The sequence below is a fragment of the Charadrius vociferus genome, unplaced genomic scaffold (assembly GCF_000708025.1).
Source record: "Charadrius vociferus isolate BGI_N301 unplaced genomic scaffold, ASM70802v2 scaffold163, whole genome shotgun sequence".
NCBI classification, from domain to species: domain Eukaryota; kingdom Metazoa; phylum Chordata; class Aves; order Charadriiformes; family Charadriidae; genus Charadrius; species Charadrius vociferus.
In genome coordinates, this window is record NW_009648332.1 from 2,908,209 (window position 1) to 2,922,264 (window position 14,056).

At 40.1% G+C, this 14,056-nt stretch overlaps 1 protein-coding gene across 1 annotated transcript in view; it reads left to right on the top strand.

The window, feature by feature from the left end:
- The first annotated feature begins 265 nt into the window (after nucleotides 1-265).
- Nucleotides 266-14,056, top strand: part of CC2D1B (coiled-coil and C2 domain containing 1B) — a 34,112-nt gene continuing 20,321 nt past the window's right edge. The window contains exons 1-8 of the mRNA XM_009884618.1: nucleotides 266-331; nucleotides 3,324-3,465; nucleotides 7,847-7,962; nucleotides 8,756-8,875; nucleotides 9,993-10,130; nucleotides 12,160-12,433; nucleotides 12,843-12,967; nucleotides 13,107-13,182. Of these exons, the coding sequence (XP_009882920.1) occupies nucleotides 266-331; nucleotides 3,324-3,465; nucleotides 7,847-7,962; nucleotides 8,756-8,875; nucleotides 9,993-10,130; nucleotides 12,160-12,433; nucleotides 12,843-12,967; nucleotides 13,107-13,182 (1,057 nt within the window). The remainder of the gene's footprint in view (nucleotides 332-3,323; nucleotides 3,466-7,846; nucleotides 7,963-8,755; nucleotides 8,876-9,992; nucleotides 10,131-12,159; nucleotides 12,434-12,842; nucleotides 12,968-13,106; nucleotides 13,183-14,056) is intronic.

Here is a 14,056-nt window from a genome sequence, read left to right on the forward strand (position 1 = left end):
CCCGGCCTTTAGGAGGGCGGCGGTGGGGAGGGCGGCACTGACGGGTCTGGGCCCGGGGGAGTGTGTTACGTGGTGTGTGCCCCCCGCCTTTCCCTCACAATGGTCCACGGTGCCGGTAAAAGCTGTAGGTCTGCGCACAGCCTGCTCTGCCCTGCTTGCCTTCGTCCAGCTTGCAGCGCGTTGAGACGGGCGAAGGATACTGACACTCGATTTCATGTGCTCTCAGTCCCTTAGAGACACACTCCTCTGAAATTCATGAACCAGCATGCTTGGCAGAAGACCTAAAAAAACCCCTCAGGCAAAGGGCCAGGGAGCTGCAGTTGCAAAGCAGGTAAGGAAGGCAAAGGGCCAGGGAGATGTGGTTGCAAAGCAGGTAGGGAAACCTCCTACTCCTCCTGTTCTTCAGAGTAGTCTTATTCAGACCTCTTGCTGCTGTTTTCCTGCTACGGTCTCCCATGCTTTAATAAGATAGAGCAAGACCATGAAAAAAATTAAATTGTGTGGTGCTTGTTTTCCGCTTTTATCCTTTAGTGCATTCTTCATAAAGTAAATACTTGATATGCAGCAGTGGAGGTCTTGCAGGGAAGCCACAATGTTGTAATGCTGTAATCTTTGCATGAGACCTCATGACTCATGTTTACAGTAGTTTCTTAGCCCAGCCATATCGATATTTAATAATAACTTCAATAACTATTCAGAGGTTTTTCTTACACCACTAAGAAAACAGAAGTAAGAAGACTAGAACATCAAATAACACATTCAGGGGCACATATGGGAAAACATTAAGATGCTACACCAGAGACAGTTAATTTTTAATTTCCCTGTGTATTGTCGTTTTTTCTTGCAACAGAGAGACTGATCAGCCTATGTCCTTCTCCTTAGCTAAAAGTGAGCTTACATGTGTCCATGTGGTGAGGTTTTTTCCTCCTCTTTACCTTTGGATGTAGCTTCAGAACCCTTGAGGACAGAAACATGATTTAGTCATTGTTGGCAGGTGTAGGAAGTCAGGCAACGATGTCAAAACTAGAAATACAGCCAAGGCAAAATCCTGGGTAGAATAGTGGAAGAAAAACAGTACAGGTAGAGGTAAAGAATATGTTAGAACCAGAATGGAACTTTAGAAACCTTTGAAGGTAGAATAGAGGCAAGTAACATACAGAGGAGGAGTAACTGATAAAATACAGGGAAATATGAAAAGGATATTAGAATAGAGAAAATAGTTAAAATACTCTCTTTTGGTGATTTCTTAGGAACACATATTCTCATACTGGAGGCAGAATCAGTTAGTTAGAGATCCATAATGTTGCCTTTGCTCTAATATGAAAGTTTGCATTTCGTAATTGGAGATGTAGGATGTAATTTAGTTCATTTGAACAGGGGAGAAGATAAAAGGTAAAAATATCTTTCCCCCTCCCAAAAAAAGAAGCCAAAATCTAAAAAGATAAAGAGTAAATAAAGTTTACAAATTTCTAATTCAATACAGTTAGTTATTTAGCCTGTCTTACAGCATGGAGGATTGTTTCTTGAAACAAGTACACTAATGGCTTGTTCACTTGCAAATTAACTCAATTTAAACTCTTCTTGTGCCATGCAGGGTATCAACTGCAACACTTCTATAACCTTTTTTTTCTGTTTTATTAAACATTTGTTTAATACTATTAATTTCATTGGAAATGTGCCTTGCTGAAACGATTGAGGGACTTGGAGCTAGAACTGCTGGATTCTGTTCTTGACTTCATTCGTTACTACACTTGCTTCACTTTGTACACTTGCAGCATGGCAATGGGCGGATGGCGTGTGCTCCTGATCCATTTTGCACATTGATAAAAGGTGTACACGTGTTCCATAGGACTTGAATGTTTAGGTCAGCATTATAAATGTTTCCTAACTAAATCTTGTCCTCACCTTTTTTCTGTTCTATCGAAGGCTGCAAATGTATTAGTTTTGTTTTACAGAAGGGAGATGGATAAGGCAGAAGGTGGCTAACTGATCTGCCCAGTGCCTTACAGAATGTCAGGGGCAGGGTAGGTGCTAGTAAACAAATAGCTGCAGGTTTTGAATACTGTTCCTGGTCCTTGGAGTCAGTGTTTCTCAGCTATGTTTCACATTCTCCTTTGGAATTATAAAAGGTTTGAAAGAGAGCAGTAGCAGCCAGCACATTAGTTCCTACGGAGTTAAAAAAAAGTTGTTATTACTGATTCACAGTAGTTGATAAACTGACAGGCAGCTTCAGTTTCTGGCAGCGCTTCAGATCCCCCAGGGCAGGAGGAGATTGTTAACCCTTGTAATAATGACAACTGATTTTTATTCCTTTGCTTGAGAGAAGCTGAACTGCTGCCTACTTGGCCATGTGGAGACCAATAGGCCAACAGGGGCTTGTGCTTTGAAAAAGTCTGAGGAAAGCTGCTCCACCTACATCATGGGATGAATGTAATTCAGTTAATTCATGTTTATAAAAAAGCTTAGCATACTTTGTTATTTCTAGGGCAGTTAGTATCTTAACCAGCGATACAAAAATCGTGATAAAATGGCAACTTTGAAGAATACCTTTTAGATTAACACTTTGGAGATTTCTTTGATGCTTATGTCCTTTTGCATGTTTTACAATAATTGAGTGATAACCCCCCACTACTTTGTCAAATTCTGATTACTGGTATTAATAATACTACCTGTGATGCTGTCGCTTAGCTGATGATCTGTTCCAGACAGTTGTTTTGTTTCCTCCAGAGTAGTGTAGCTATTACTGGGTTTGTAAGGGCTATGTTTCTGTGTGTGTATGTGCTTTCCATGTGTTTATGGTTTACAAACTGAGGTAATGAGAAGTACAGAACAGTTCTGTGTATGTAGCTACAGCTTCTTCCAAGAGATAAGGGTGAAATCTCTGCAGCGTATGCATGTCAGACCCGAGTTGTGTGGATGTGATGGCATATTTTTTAGCTTAGCTGTTGCCAGAGCTGCCCTGAACTTCCATGATGCTATCTGCTTCATGAGGCTCAGTATAACAGACAATTTTATTTTACCTTGTTACATCAGACTAATAGATAGGCTTGATTTCAAGAAATCATTGATTGTGGAGAGTTTTAGAGGGAATATTTGTGACTTACTAAGATTTATGTATCTTACCTCAGTTATGGGTGCATGGTATGCGTTGTTTTGGTAATAGAAGTGGTATGATAGTGGGCTTTAAAAAAACTAGCAGAATCCAGAATGCATTAAAACGTTTAAAAAATATGTGCAGTGTGATGTCTTTGAGTGTCATCTCTGTTCTAACTGCAGTATTTCATTTTTTTTTCATTTTTTTTTTAATTTTCTCTTGGCTCCAGCTGGGGCTGTTTGTAGATTTCAACCCTGAAGAGATGCTGCTGGCTGCAGAGGAAGGTGGAGATGATGGGGACCTAGAAGCAGAGCTTGCTGCTATCACAGGAGCGAAGGTGAAAGAAGGGAAATCAAAACCAAAAGGGAAAAGTAAGTTAAAGTATTTGGATTTTATTTATTGACAACCTGGATAATTTATTAAAGATACCTATTTACAAATCACTGATTTATCTAAAATGTTTGTTCATCAATGATAGAAGCTGAAATTGCAACTACTCTTTCCTTTACTTTGAAAGGTTTAAGTTGTTACTCCACAAAAAGGGTAAGATTTTGGGTGGGTCTGTGCTCCTGTAGACATAGGGAAAAGAAATATGACAGCTAGCCAATTTAGTGACTAAATTAAGACATGCTTGTTTCACGTATGAAGTCATAAAAAGCTGTAGTAGGTGCTAGATGAATTAAAGATTGAAATTGTATTTCTTGTGGAGGGTGGGTTGTTTGTTGTTTTGTTGTTCTTCTGGTTTTGTTTAAAGACTGAATTTACTGAATGAGCATTATGTTTTTAGTTACTTGGAGTCTGTAACAAAAATTGAATACCCTCTTAAGGAAATCCTGGAACTGGTGGAATTATTGGGAGAATCCTGTAGCTTGTGTTATGCAGGAGGTTAGAGTGTCTCTTGGAATGGACCATTGCTATTCTTAATATTTTAAGCATCTGTTTAGTGTGGTGGTGTTAGCGTGCAGCTATGCAGTGTTTTACAGGATTGCTGTAATCTACTATAAATCAAGGCTGCTGCTGAGAGGGTGAGTCTCTAGTGAGCATGCTCTACCTCTAAGCTGGTAAACATACTTACAGAGTTGCAGGTTCAGGAAACTGATCTATAAAAATAAACTTCCGTTGTTGTGCTAGGTTTTCAGCTGAATCAGTTCCTTCATCTGGTTTGCTACCTGCCTGTTTGAACGCTGCTGTGGCTGCAAGGGAGGGGTGGCAGCATGTGGCTGAGATGGGACAAAGAGAATGGTACCCTTGGTACAGGTGTATGAGCAGATGCTGGAAGGAAGGTTTAGTGCAACTACAGCCTTAATTGCAGCTCTGCAGTAATTTGCCTGTAATATTTGAAGGGACTTCACACAGAGCAGCAGGGAAATTAAGAATTTTAAAATATTTAGAAAAAGTGACTGTCTGAATGCTGTAATTGATGAAAGACAGAGAAGATGTTTGTATCTAAGGCTAAATTCTAAATAATTTCCACTCTTCAGATTTCAAGACTGTAGTACTCTTAAAGCTAATAAGCATAGTTGTGCTAATAAGCACAATAGCAGAACTTCTGCCATTGGACATAGGTTACTCATGGTTAAGACATGCAGGATAGTGTTTTGAGGATGAATCTGTGTGTCAGGAGCTCTTGAATTGTTGTCAGCTTTTCAAGTGCTGACTTTCTTCTCTCCCTGGTCATGTCACTTAATGTGTTTTTTTTGGTCTCTTTATTCGTAAGAGGGAAATTAAACTTCAGACCGTGCAAAATTAACATTTAATATCCTTCTACAAGGTATGTGTTATCATTCATAAAACTGTTTTCCAAAATCATTTACAGCTATTCTGTTTTCCTGGTAGAATTGGGAGTATATAGATTAGGAGCTTGTGGAAGATGAACAGCTGGACAACTGTCACTGGGGACTCATGAGACCTGGTACAGTGTAGTGATGGGGACATGGTACGTGATGTGGACAGGATGCGGGCTGGCACCTGGAAAGAAGGAGGGTGTGGTAAGGACAAGGGAGAAACAGATCCCGTCTGGAAAGGCACAGAAAAAAGGGACCCAGTACAATACATACTAGTGCTTGGTTCTCGTCTGAGCACAAGGTGCAATTATTCACTCCTGGGTTTACATTATAGAGCTCTGACTCGTGGCGGGGAGGGGCATAGCGATCTCTCCCTCTAACTCAAAGACGCGGGCAGCAAAAGCGGTACTGTTGCAACACCTTAAGTACAGACATCTCTGCTATCTGTGACAGATAAATGCCAGTTGGTCGGCCACTCAGATGTTTGAAATTGCAGCCTCAACTTGCCATACTGGATTAGAGCTGAACCAACCAACCGAGGAGGCTCGGTTGGCTTTTTTGCCTCTAGTGGGGCTTTGTGTAAGGAACACTCACACCTTTGAAGTACGCCTCGTTCAAATATATGAGCAACATGTTTGATACAGGTACTGAAGCACTGATATGATAAATTAGATTATTTGAACAGAAACAGCTTTGTACCTGGGTTAATTATCAGCTGATCCAGCAAATGCAGGGGAAGGATGGGATGCATTTTACATCCATTTAAATTGACTGTAAAAGTCTTTCCCGAAGATCTATATTTTATGCAACGTTTACTGACAGTGGTGAGTCACAGTCATATGTCTGCACAGGGAAGTATTGGAGGCATTTAGGTGGACAGTTGGGATTTATGTGCAAATAGCTCCACCTTTGAGAGTGTGTGGAGGAATTTGATAGTTAAGGGAAACATGGTTGGCACAGCATGAAGTAGAGATGAGAACTCGGCAAGGAGGTGTTAAGTAGAGTTTTCAGGGTAAAGATCAGAAGCTTGAAGAGAAATTGCAAGACAAAATAACCAAGAAAGATTTGGAAAAGGCAAAATCTTACGGGCATGAGACACCAATGCAGAAAATGCAGAAGTGTTGTTAGAGAGGCAGAAGAAACAGCACTTCTGATTTGCACAGCAGATCTCTGTGCCAGTGTTGTGCTGCTGCTCTTGGGATCAGGACAAGTATGATGCCTTGATTTGGAGTATTCTATTTGTGTATGCCAAGTGCAGTTTTGCAGTAGTGTTTGATGTATGAAACAAGTAACTTCTCAAGGTAGAAAGATTTTCTTGTCTTCCTTTCTTGCTGTCTTCAAACACATGGATAGTTTGCTGTACCTCCTTTCTTGTCATGTTAACAACCAGGAGTTTGGCTCACAACTTGTCCTGTTCAGTATGTCTCTAGAATTGATGTTAATGTGCATCATCAGTTTCAAAGGATAAATATGTACCCAGTTTAACAAGAGAAGTGGAGAGAGAGAGAGAGAGAGAGACTTGTGCTTAAGACTAGATTGAGAAAATTGATCAGCTGTTGGAGTCTCAAGTGTAGCGTAGACCCTATACAAAACTCCAGTGATTTAGTTGTAGCTTTATTGGGAGCTCTTTGAGCTCAGCACTATTTATGGTAACTTCCTTGAACTCTGTTCTGATATGTGGTTGTATATGCTGTTGTAATACAGCCAGAACATATTTTTTTGGCTTTGAAAGGAAATGTGAACAGAGTTTTACCAGCAGGTGTGCTGGGATGTTTAATGCAAGTGTTTACATCTCATGCATATAACTGTTGAGCTAACTTGGTCATATCAATACATGCAGATCTTTGGGAACTACAGTGCTTTTCACTCAAATTAGTTCAACATGAGGGAGAGAGGAAAAGGGATAGAACTGTGAAAAAGAGAGACGGCTGGTTTTGGACCACTTCTATTCCATATGAAGTCAGGATTTATTCTGTCAGTCAGGGGCTACACCTGGAGTGAATTACATTTTGTTAGGGGAAACTGACTTAAGATAAAGGACACAGAACAGAAAGGCCGGACAAGGGTTCAGAGTCCAGGCCTGTTAATATGGACAATCATATCATAAATATCCAGCATCAGCTTAAAAAACTATTTCGTATGTTTATTCCTACTGGGGACAGAGGCTGCTGCAGTAATTCTTTTTCATGGATAGAAACCTGTAATCGGATTTATTCATCAACAGTTATATTCATTTGCTCTTGTGCCACCATTGATTTTCATCTTAACTGAGGAGCATGATTTTGAAGTAATATCCAGTAATAGTAGCACTCTCCAGTTTTTCTTTGGAAAATTGAATTCTTCCATAATGACAACATTTCTGTTACCAGTTTTTTTTTGTAAATAATATCATAGAATAATATCTTTCTTATCTGTATCTTAAATCAGCCTAGGAGCTTGAGGTGACTTCTGGTAAATTTTCCCTGAAGCAGTTGTTTCGTCCAGCCCTATTTGTCTTTCTTACATAGTTTTAAATGTTGTTACTGTGCAAACCAACCACAGTATCTTTCTCTTTTGTGGCCACGCTTTCTGAGCACTGTTGCGTCCCACCATACCTGCTAGTCCATCGTGGTGCTTATAGTTTTGCTGTTCAGGCTCCTCGTATTAGTAAACAGACAGTATTTCTCCCTGAGATCTAATTTCTGAGCTAGGTTATTGGATGCAGTCATGTTCCTCGTCTTATTGCCTGCCTTGACTGTCACTCTCAGAAACACTAGTATTGCTTTTTTCCTGGATGTTCAATTCCCCAGTCTTTGACTTTTATCCATGAATATTCTCTCATTTGCCTATGATACTATCCAATAAAGACGATGCAAGAGGAGACATCACTGCTGTCTTTCATCTGGTAGCAACTCCTTTTAGAGTTTATATCCAGTGACTGCATAACTGTTACTTAGGTTTTATGGCTCCTTGTGGTGTCTTTTTACAGCTCCTCTGCCCATGGATCACATTGAAAAGATGGCTGCAGAGTGTATGAAGGACCTGAATGAAGATGAGGAGGAAGAAGCAGATGATGAAGACTTAGAGAAAGATACAGACCTGTTGGTATGCATAACTTTTTTAGCAAAAAGTTTTCGTATATCTTTGTTGTTTGGAGATCTTTTTAGACAGAACTGCGTTTAACAAAAATGTCTTGTTAACTTTGTGGTGAGAAGCTAAAATGTTGCAAAAGCATTCAGCAGATATAAGGCTTTGCAGATTCTAACCCTGCACACCAGAATAAGAGAATTTCTGAACTGACATTCATATGTGTGAGGCTCTTAGAGAAGTGGGGGCAACAGTGGGAATCCCATTCCATGTCAGCTGGTAAAATACAGCCAGGGACATTCTCCTTAAAGTGACGTCTGTCACCCTTTTGCTACTGCTTTGAGTAGTGCTTGGCCTGGGAGACTATCTCCCAAGAAATTCTTTGTTATTTCAGTGAGCAATCTAGTTAGCAGAGCTTAGGGAAGGTGTGTTAAGCAGTGTTATTGACTGCCGTTGTTAATAGATGTTTTTTTGAAATTTCAAATTTGGATTTGAATGATCTTCGTAAAAGTACATCTGTGAACTTCTGCAGCTTCAGATCTCTGACTACACACTGTTGTGGTGATCCTGTAGCTGCAGTGTGGCTTTCGAGCGGTATCTGGCTTCCTGTTGTGAATACAAGTGGAACCAGTTTCATTTAAAAATGAAAAGAAAAAAAAAAAGCTATCAGAATACAAGATGTTTAGATTTCCTGTTTGGATTCAAAGTCCATGCAAAAGTTTTGGAGCTCGAGATTTGATTTTGTTTTGTCTTTTGAGGAAATAGAAAATTATGAGGAAAAGCCTTTTGTTGGCTTTTACTTTTACTTCAGGCAGAATTGCAAGAAGTTCTGGGGGTGGAAGGTGAGACAGGAAGCTGTGAGGATGAAACGGTAGCAATGGAGCCATCCACAGCTGAACCAGAAGATGAGCAACCTGAACTGCAACAACAGGTAGGAAAGAGCTTCATGTTCCTGACATTTTTGCTGAATCACTGTTGTCATGCAGCTTATATGAGGGTCACAAACAAGTATCTAGAGAGGTCATCTTGTCCTCCATGGAGGGAAGCACTACAGTATTGCTGTCTTTTCTGTGGAAACCAATGCCGTATTGATATAAGTGATTTTTTTTCCTTTGTTCAGAGGATAATTTTTAACATTAGCATAGAATTGAGGAGGTAAACAGTTGGAATCAAGCATATCTTGTCCCTCATTATACATATGAGCATGCAGACTGCAGTTCAGGCTTCCAGAGTTTGTATTTTCCCCCTCAGGGTATTGAGTGGTGTGCTGAAATTGTGAGACTTGTTATAACTCAACATCTTTGACATCTTTGTGGTATTTTTCTCAGTAGCATTAGCTTTCTCGGCTTAATTTGTCTATACTCATGCGGTCAAATGATTTATTTGGTTACTGCCATGTTTCTGTTGTGTGCTACAGATTCCAGTGCCCTTGTGCATTGGGCCCATTAATAGATGGGTCTGAGAGCGTTTCTATAGAGATGATGGCAATAATTACATCAGTAGCCATCTGAAAGGTCTTGCAGCTGTGGAGCGTTTGTAAGTAGCTGCTCATAACTTCGCTTAGGCTGCTCTTGTTGTTGAACTAATTCCAGGCTGTAGGAGGAAGAAAAAGAGCTCTTGTAGTAAAACCAGGTTAAAGAAGCCCAGAAGGGAGTAAACTAGCATTTTATTTTAATATTAAGAAAAGAAAAAGCCAAGATTTGTGCCAAAATACCTCTTCACACCCTCTGTTGTGTGGTGTTTGAGAGACTTTACTGTTCTCTTCACCTACTCCCTAACCACATGGCTCCAATTACTCTGTGACTGTGAGTTTAGTAAATGTCTCCACCCATTCTTCTCTATTACGCCTTTGAGAGAAAGTCCAGAGGTGGATCCAGGGGCCGTTAGCATAGCACAAGTGTTCCTCTGTTTTAGAGACTGTTCCGTCCTTGCGCTCTTGATTAACGGGAGCGTGTGTGAAGAGGAGTATTTGTTTTTCAGTGCTGTGGGAGAACTCATATAGTTGGATAAATAAGTTTTCTTGATTTGTTTTATTATTTTTTTCTGAGACCACCTCACTTCCTGCTGTTACCAGTGAGCTGCAACAGACAATAGAGAAGAGAATTGCTGACTATAGGACAGCAATTTCTAATGCAAAGGAGTCAGGTGAGAGTGCCAAAATACGCCGATACGAAAGAGGCCTTAAGGTAAGCTGGGCTCATCAGGTATGGGAAAGAAGGGGAGGCAAAGTCAGTTCTCCAAAGTGTAGTTCCGAGTCTTTCCAGATGTGTGAATTTGTTGAAAGGGGAGAGAAAATCCAATATGCTGCCTTGAGTTACTTTAAAACGCTTCTTTTTACTTACTACCAGTCTGATGTAGCAAATACACACATCAAGTATAACTTCAGATGCCTTTTGTGCATCAGCTTTGTTTGTGTCAGGTGTGGCTAATGGTACCTGGAGGCAGGGTTTGTGGTAAACGCTGATGTGAAACCCACCTGTCTAGATCTGAATTTGACCTGTGATGACTGCTCAGTGCTATCTTAAAGCAAATTTTAGGAGCTTTCCTAGCACATATACCTGCCGGTTCATCACTGATGCCATCCTTCAGATACTAACCTTCCGCTCAGTTCTGTGAGACAAAGGAAGGTGATGCCTTTCCCTGAGTGTGTTGGTTGTGCTTGAAAATGAATAGAACAGGATTTTTCATTAAGGCAATTAAAAATTGCATCAAGGAAGCGGTTTCTTCAGCTTTGCGTTTTATCAGCCAGATGGCGTGCTTGTAGTTAGTTGGTAGTGCTTGGTGATTACTGCTGTGCAGAGTGCCTTTATTTCCCTGTTTGCTTTCATCTGGCCTCCTGCATCACCGCAGGCAGCTCTTGTCTTGTTGAGCAAAGCTTTATAGCTCAGCACTGTCCACTGAGGGAAGAATGTCATGGCTCACTAGCTACCAGGTGTCTTAATGTGCAGGGGGAACAACTGAGGCCAAACTCAGGGGAGGAAATGCACAAGAAAGGAGATGTCTGCATGGGTCCACTGCCTGTTAGCTCTGAAAGGAATGTACATGAAACCACCTGACCTTTCAGAGAGCCAGAGGGATAAGGAAACCAGCTTATTTCATCCAAATAATGAAGCTTAGCGCGCTGTTTGCTACTTCCTCTATTTTTCAAGGTAGGGAGTTTCCCTGTGCCTAAGCAGTGTAGCTGAGGATAATAGACTACATCTCACTTCATAGCTCACAGTTCCTTAATTAGCAAAATGACGTGCCAACAAATGGTGTACGGTTATCTCTTGTACGTACTTCTTGGAACTGTGAACTTTAATCTCAGCGTTTAATTCCATTTCCAGTCAGTCTGTCATCCCACATACCGAGAATAGAGAGCTGTGTGTGGGTTGCTGTGCTGATCTGAACCCCAATCTCACATGTAGTCAGTCCAAAGTATCTCTACCACTGTCGCTTAATAGGTCAAACGATGTCATGGCTAACCAAAAATAGTAGTTATTCTGGCAGTGATGAGATTTTGTTGTTGTTGTCTTTCTGTACTGCCATTTCAGTTTCTGTGGAAGATAAAGAAGTAAAACTTTTTTTTTTTTTTCTTAAAGTGCACAATGGTCTTTTGTCTGAACCTGAAATTAAAAATAAATAAATTCATACTGAGGAAAGTAATATTTGTGGTGGAGGAAGGGTTTTAAAAAAATGAGCAGCAGCTAACCCATGTTACAGATGGTGAGAGCTTCTTGCCATAGGTCACCAGCCGAAGCTCCATTTCCTTTGTTAGTATTTAATGGCTTTTCCAATTGCATTAAATAGGTACGCAGACTCCTTCCTTCCCTGAATCCACGTAGGCAGTGACATTTCAGAGTAGTGTATTTTATTTTGCTTTAAAGACATAAAATGCATCTACAGTTGGTAGAAATTAGTTCCTTGGTGTCACTTTTTGTGACAAAGCTGAGTGGACCACATCAGCTATCCAATAATTCCAGGTGTTGAGGTACTTGCAGTTACATATTTTGGGTAGCAAGTCCTTTGCATTGTGTTGCTCTGATAATTGGGCACCTTTCACTAGTGCTGAAGTTGGCCTTGCAGAAGAATAGGGAGCTAGAGGGCAGCAATCTGTAGTGGTGTGCATAATAGATTACATCACAAATAAGGGAATGAATTTGTGTTTTAATGGTTTGATGCTAGTAATATGTTTGAGGAAAATGCCTATTGACTTTGTTGTTCTCTCTCTGCCAGACACTGGAAACCATGCTTGCTGCAGTGAAGAAAGGCAAAAAAATCAATGAGGAAGAAATGCCACCCCCTGTTGCAACAGGAAAGAGTTCTTCTCACTTACCTCAAGCCACGGGAGTGGAGCTAGAGAATTCAGGAGATTCAGTCAGTGTCATACCAGACAATAAAGCTGAGTCTGCTGCAGATGATGAGCAGAAGACCTCTCATGAGGCACTGCAGCATCTGGAATCAGAGTCTCTACAGGGTCATGCTGCTTCTAATCCTGCTGTGGAAACAGGTACCATGATCTGAGAGGATAAGCAGTTGCCGCACTATTTTAATGTTACATCTTGCTTGATAATTTGTATTGTGTAGCAAAGCGCTGCCTATGTTGGAACTTGCCTGCTGAATGTTTCAGAGTTGTCAGTGGGACGCTGAATTTCTGGCAGTAGAATCAGTTATTGTTACAGAGCTCTTATATACAGTGTATTAGTATCTTTCACTTTTCCTGTGCCTCGGTTTCTCCTTTTTTTTTTTTTTTTTTAATTGGGGAAAACTGGGATTGTTATGTCTGGCAGGACTTCTGTAAGGTGGCTGTGTAATTGAAAGAAAAGAGGACTAATGCAGGTTTGAATAGATGGTCATAGCAAGGGATGCACGACGCTTGCATACTCTGTGTAAGTCTCAATGTTGTTTCATTCTCACAGATCTCCAGAACAGCAGCACGCGAGCAATACTACTTATGAGGCAGAAGGAGTATAAATTAGCTGCTCTAAAAGCCAAGCAGCAAGGGGACCTGGAGAAAGCAAAGGAATACATGAGGGCAGGCAAGGTATGCACGCCAAAAATCCTGAATGCTAAACATACCCTATGCTGTACCCACATGCATTGAGTGTCAAATATTCATTGTAGCAGCTAGCAAGTCTTGGACATAATAGAATAAATATTCTGCTTTGTTTTTTCTGCATTAGAAATTTAATGTGGTCTTGGAAGCTTTGGATAGTGGGCAGCCGATAGACCTGCAGAATATGCCTCCATCTCCTCGGGGTAAGTCTCGTCTTACAAAAACCATTTTAGAAGCCTCTCTGTGCTGTCATGGAATGATTCTGACTTTGATTGCAACGAAGAACTGAAGATCACTTAGGTCTGAGGCTTACTGCATATTCAAATTCAAGATCAATGAAGAAAAATGAGATATCATTATTTCTACTGAAGTTACTCTCTGTGAATTGCAAGTTCAAGTAGGTATCAGTGTCTAATATTCCTATTTGTATAACTTTAGATAACAGCAGCCAGTATTTGAAGTGGAAGGGAAAGAAGGGTAACGACACATTCTTAGTTTACTGTAATACTTCATGGTGTTATGTGTTTCAACTGAAGCTCATAATGTTTCAGATTAAGAGATCAACAAACAGACTGCAGTGCCTTAAAGTCTAATTCTTAAAGCAAGTTACCAATATTAAAAATACTTTGATCAATGTAAGAGAGGTTTTTTTAAAATAAGTGAGTTACCAATATTAAAAATACTTTGATCAATGTAAGAGAGGTTTTTTTTACAATAAATCTAGTATCATCACCACCAATTAATATTTGGTCTGTGCAATTCTGTGTTTTAAACAACTTACTTGAGTAGATTATTCTAAGAAACTAAATGACAGATTCTTTTATTTTAATAAATCATGAGATTTATGACTACTTAAGTTATAAACTGATCACCAAATGGCACTAGAGAGAAACTTCACCCATACTATAATCTTGCCTTAAAAAGTGCAAGATTTTTACCATGAATATTTTTGTAGGTGTCTGAAATAACCACTGCTATACAATGCGAGAAACTTGGGTGTCTGAATAGATGGTATTACTTGCTTCCCTTTTTCAGTACATCTTTTGTTACTAGGATATTTTAGTCAGTTAGCAATCT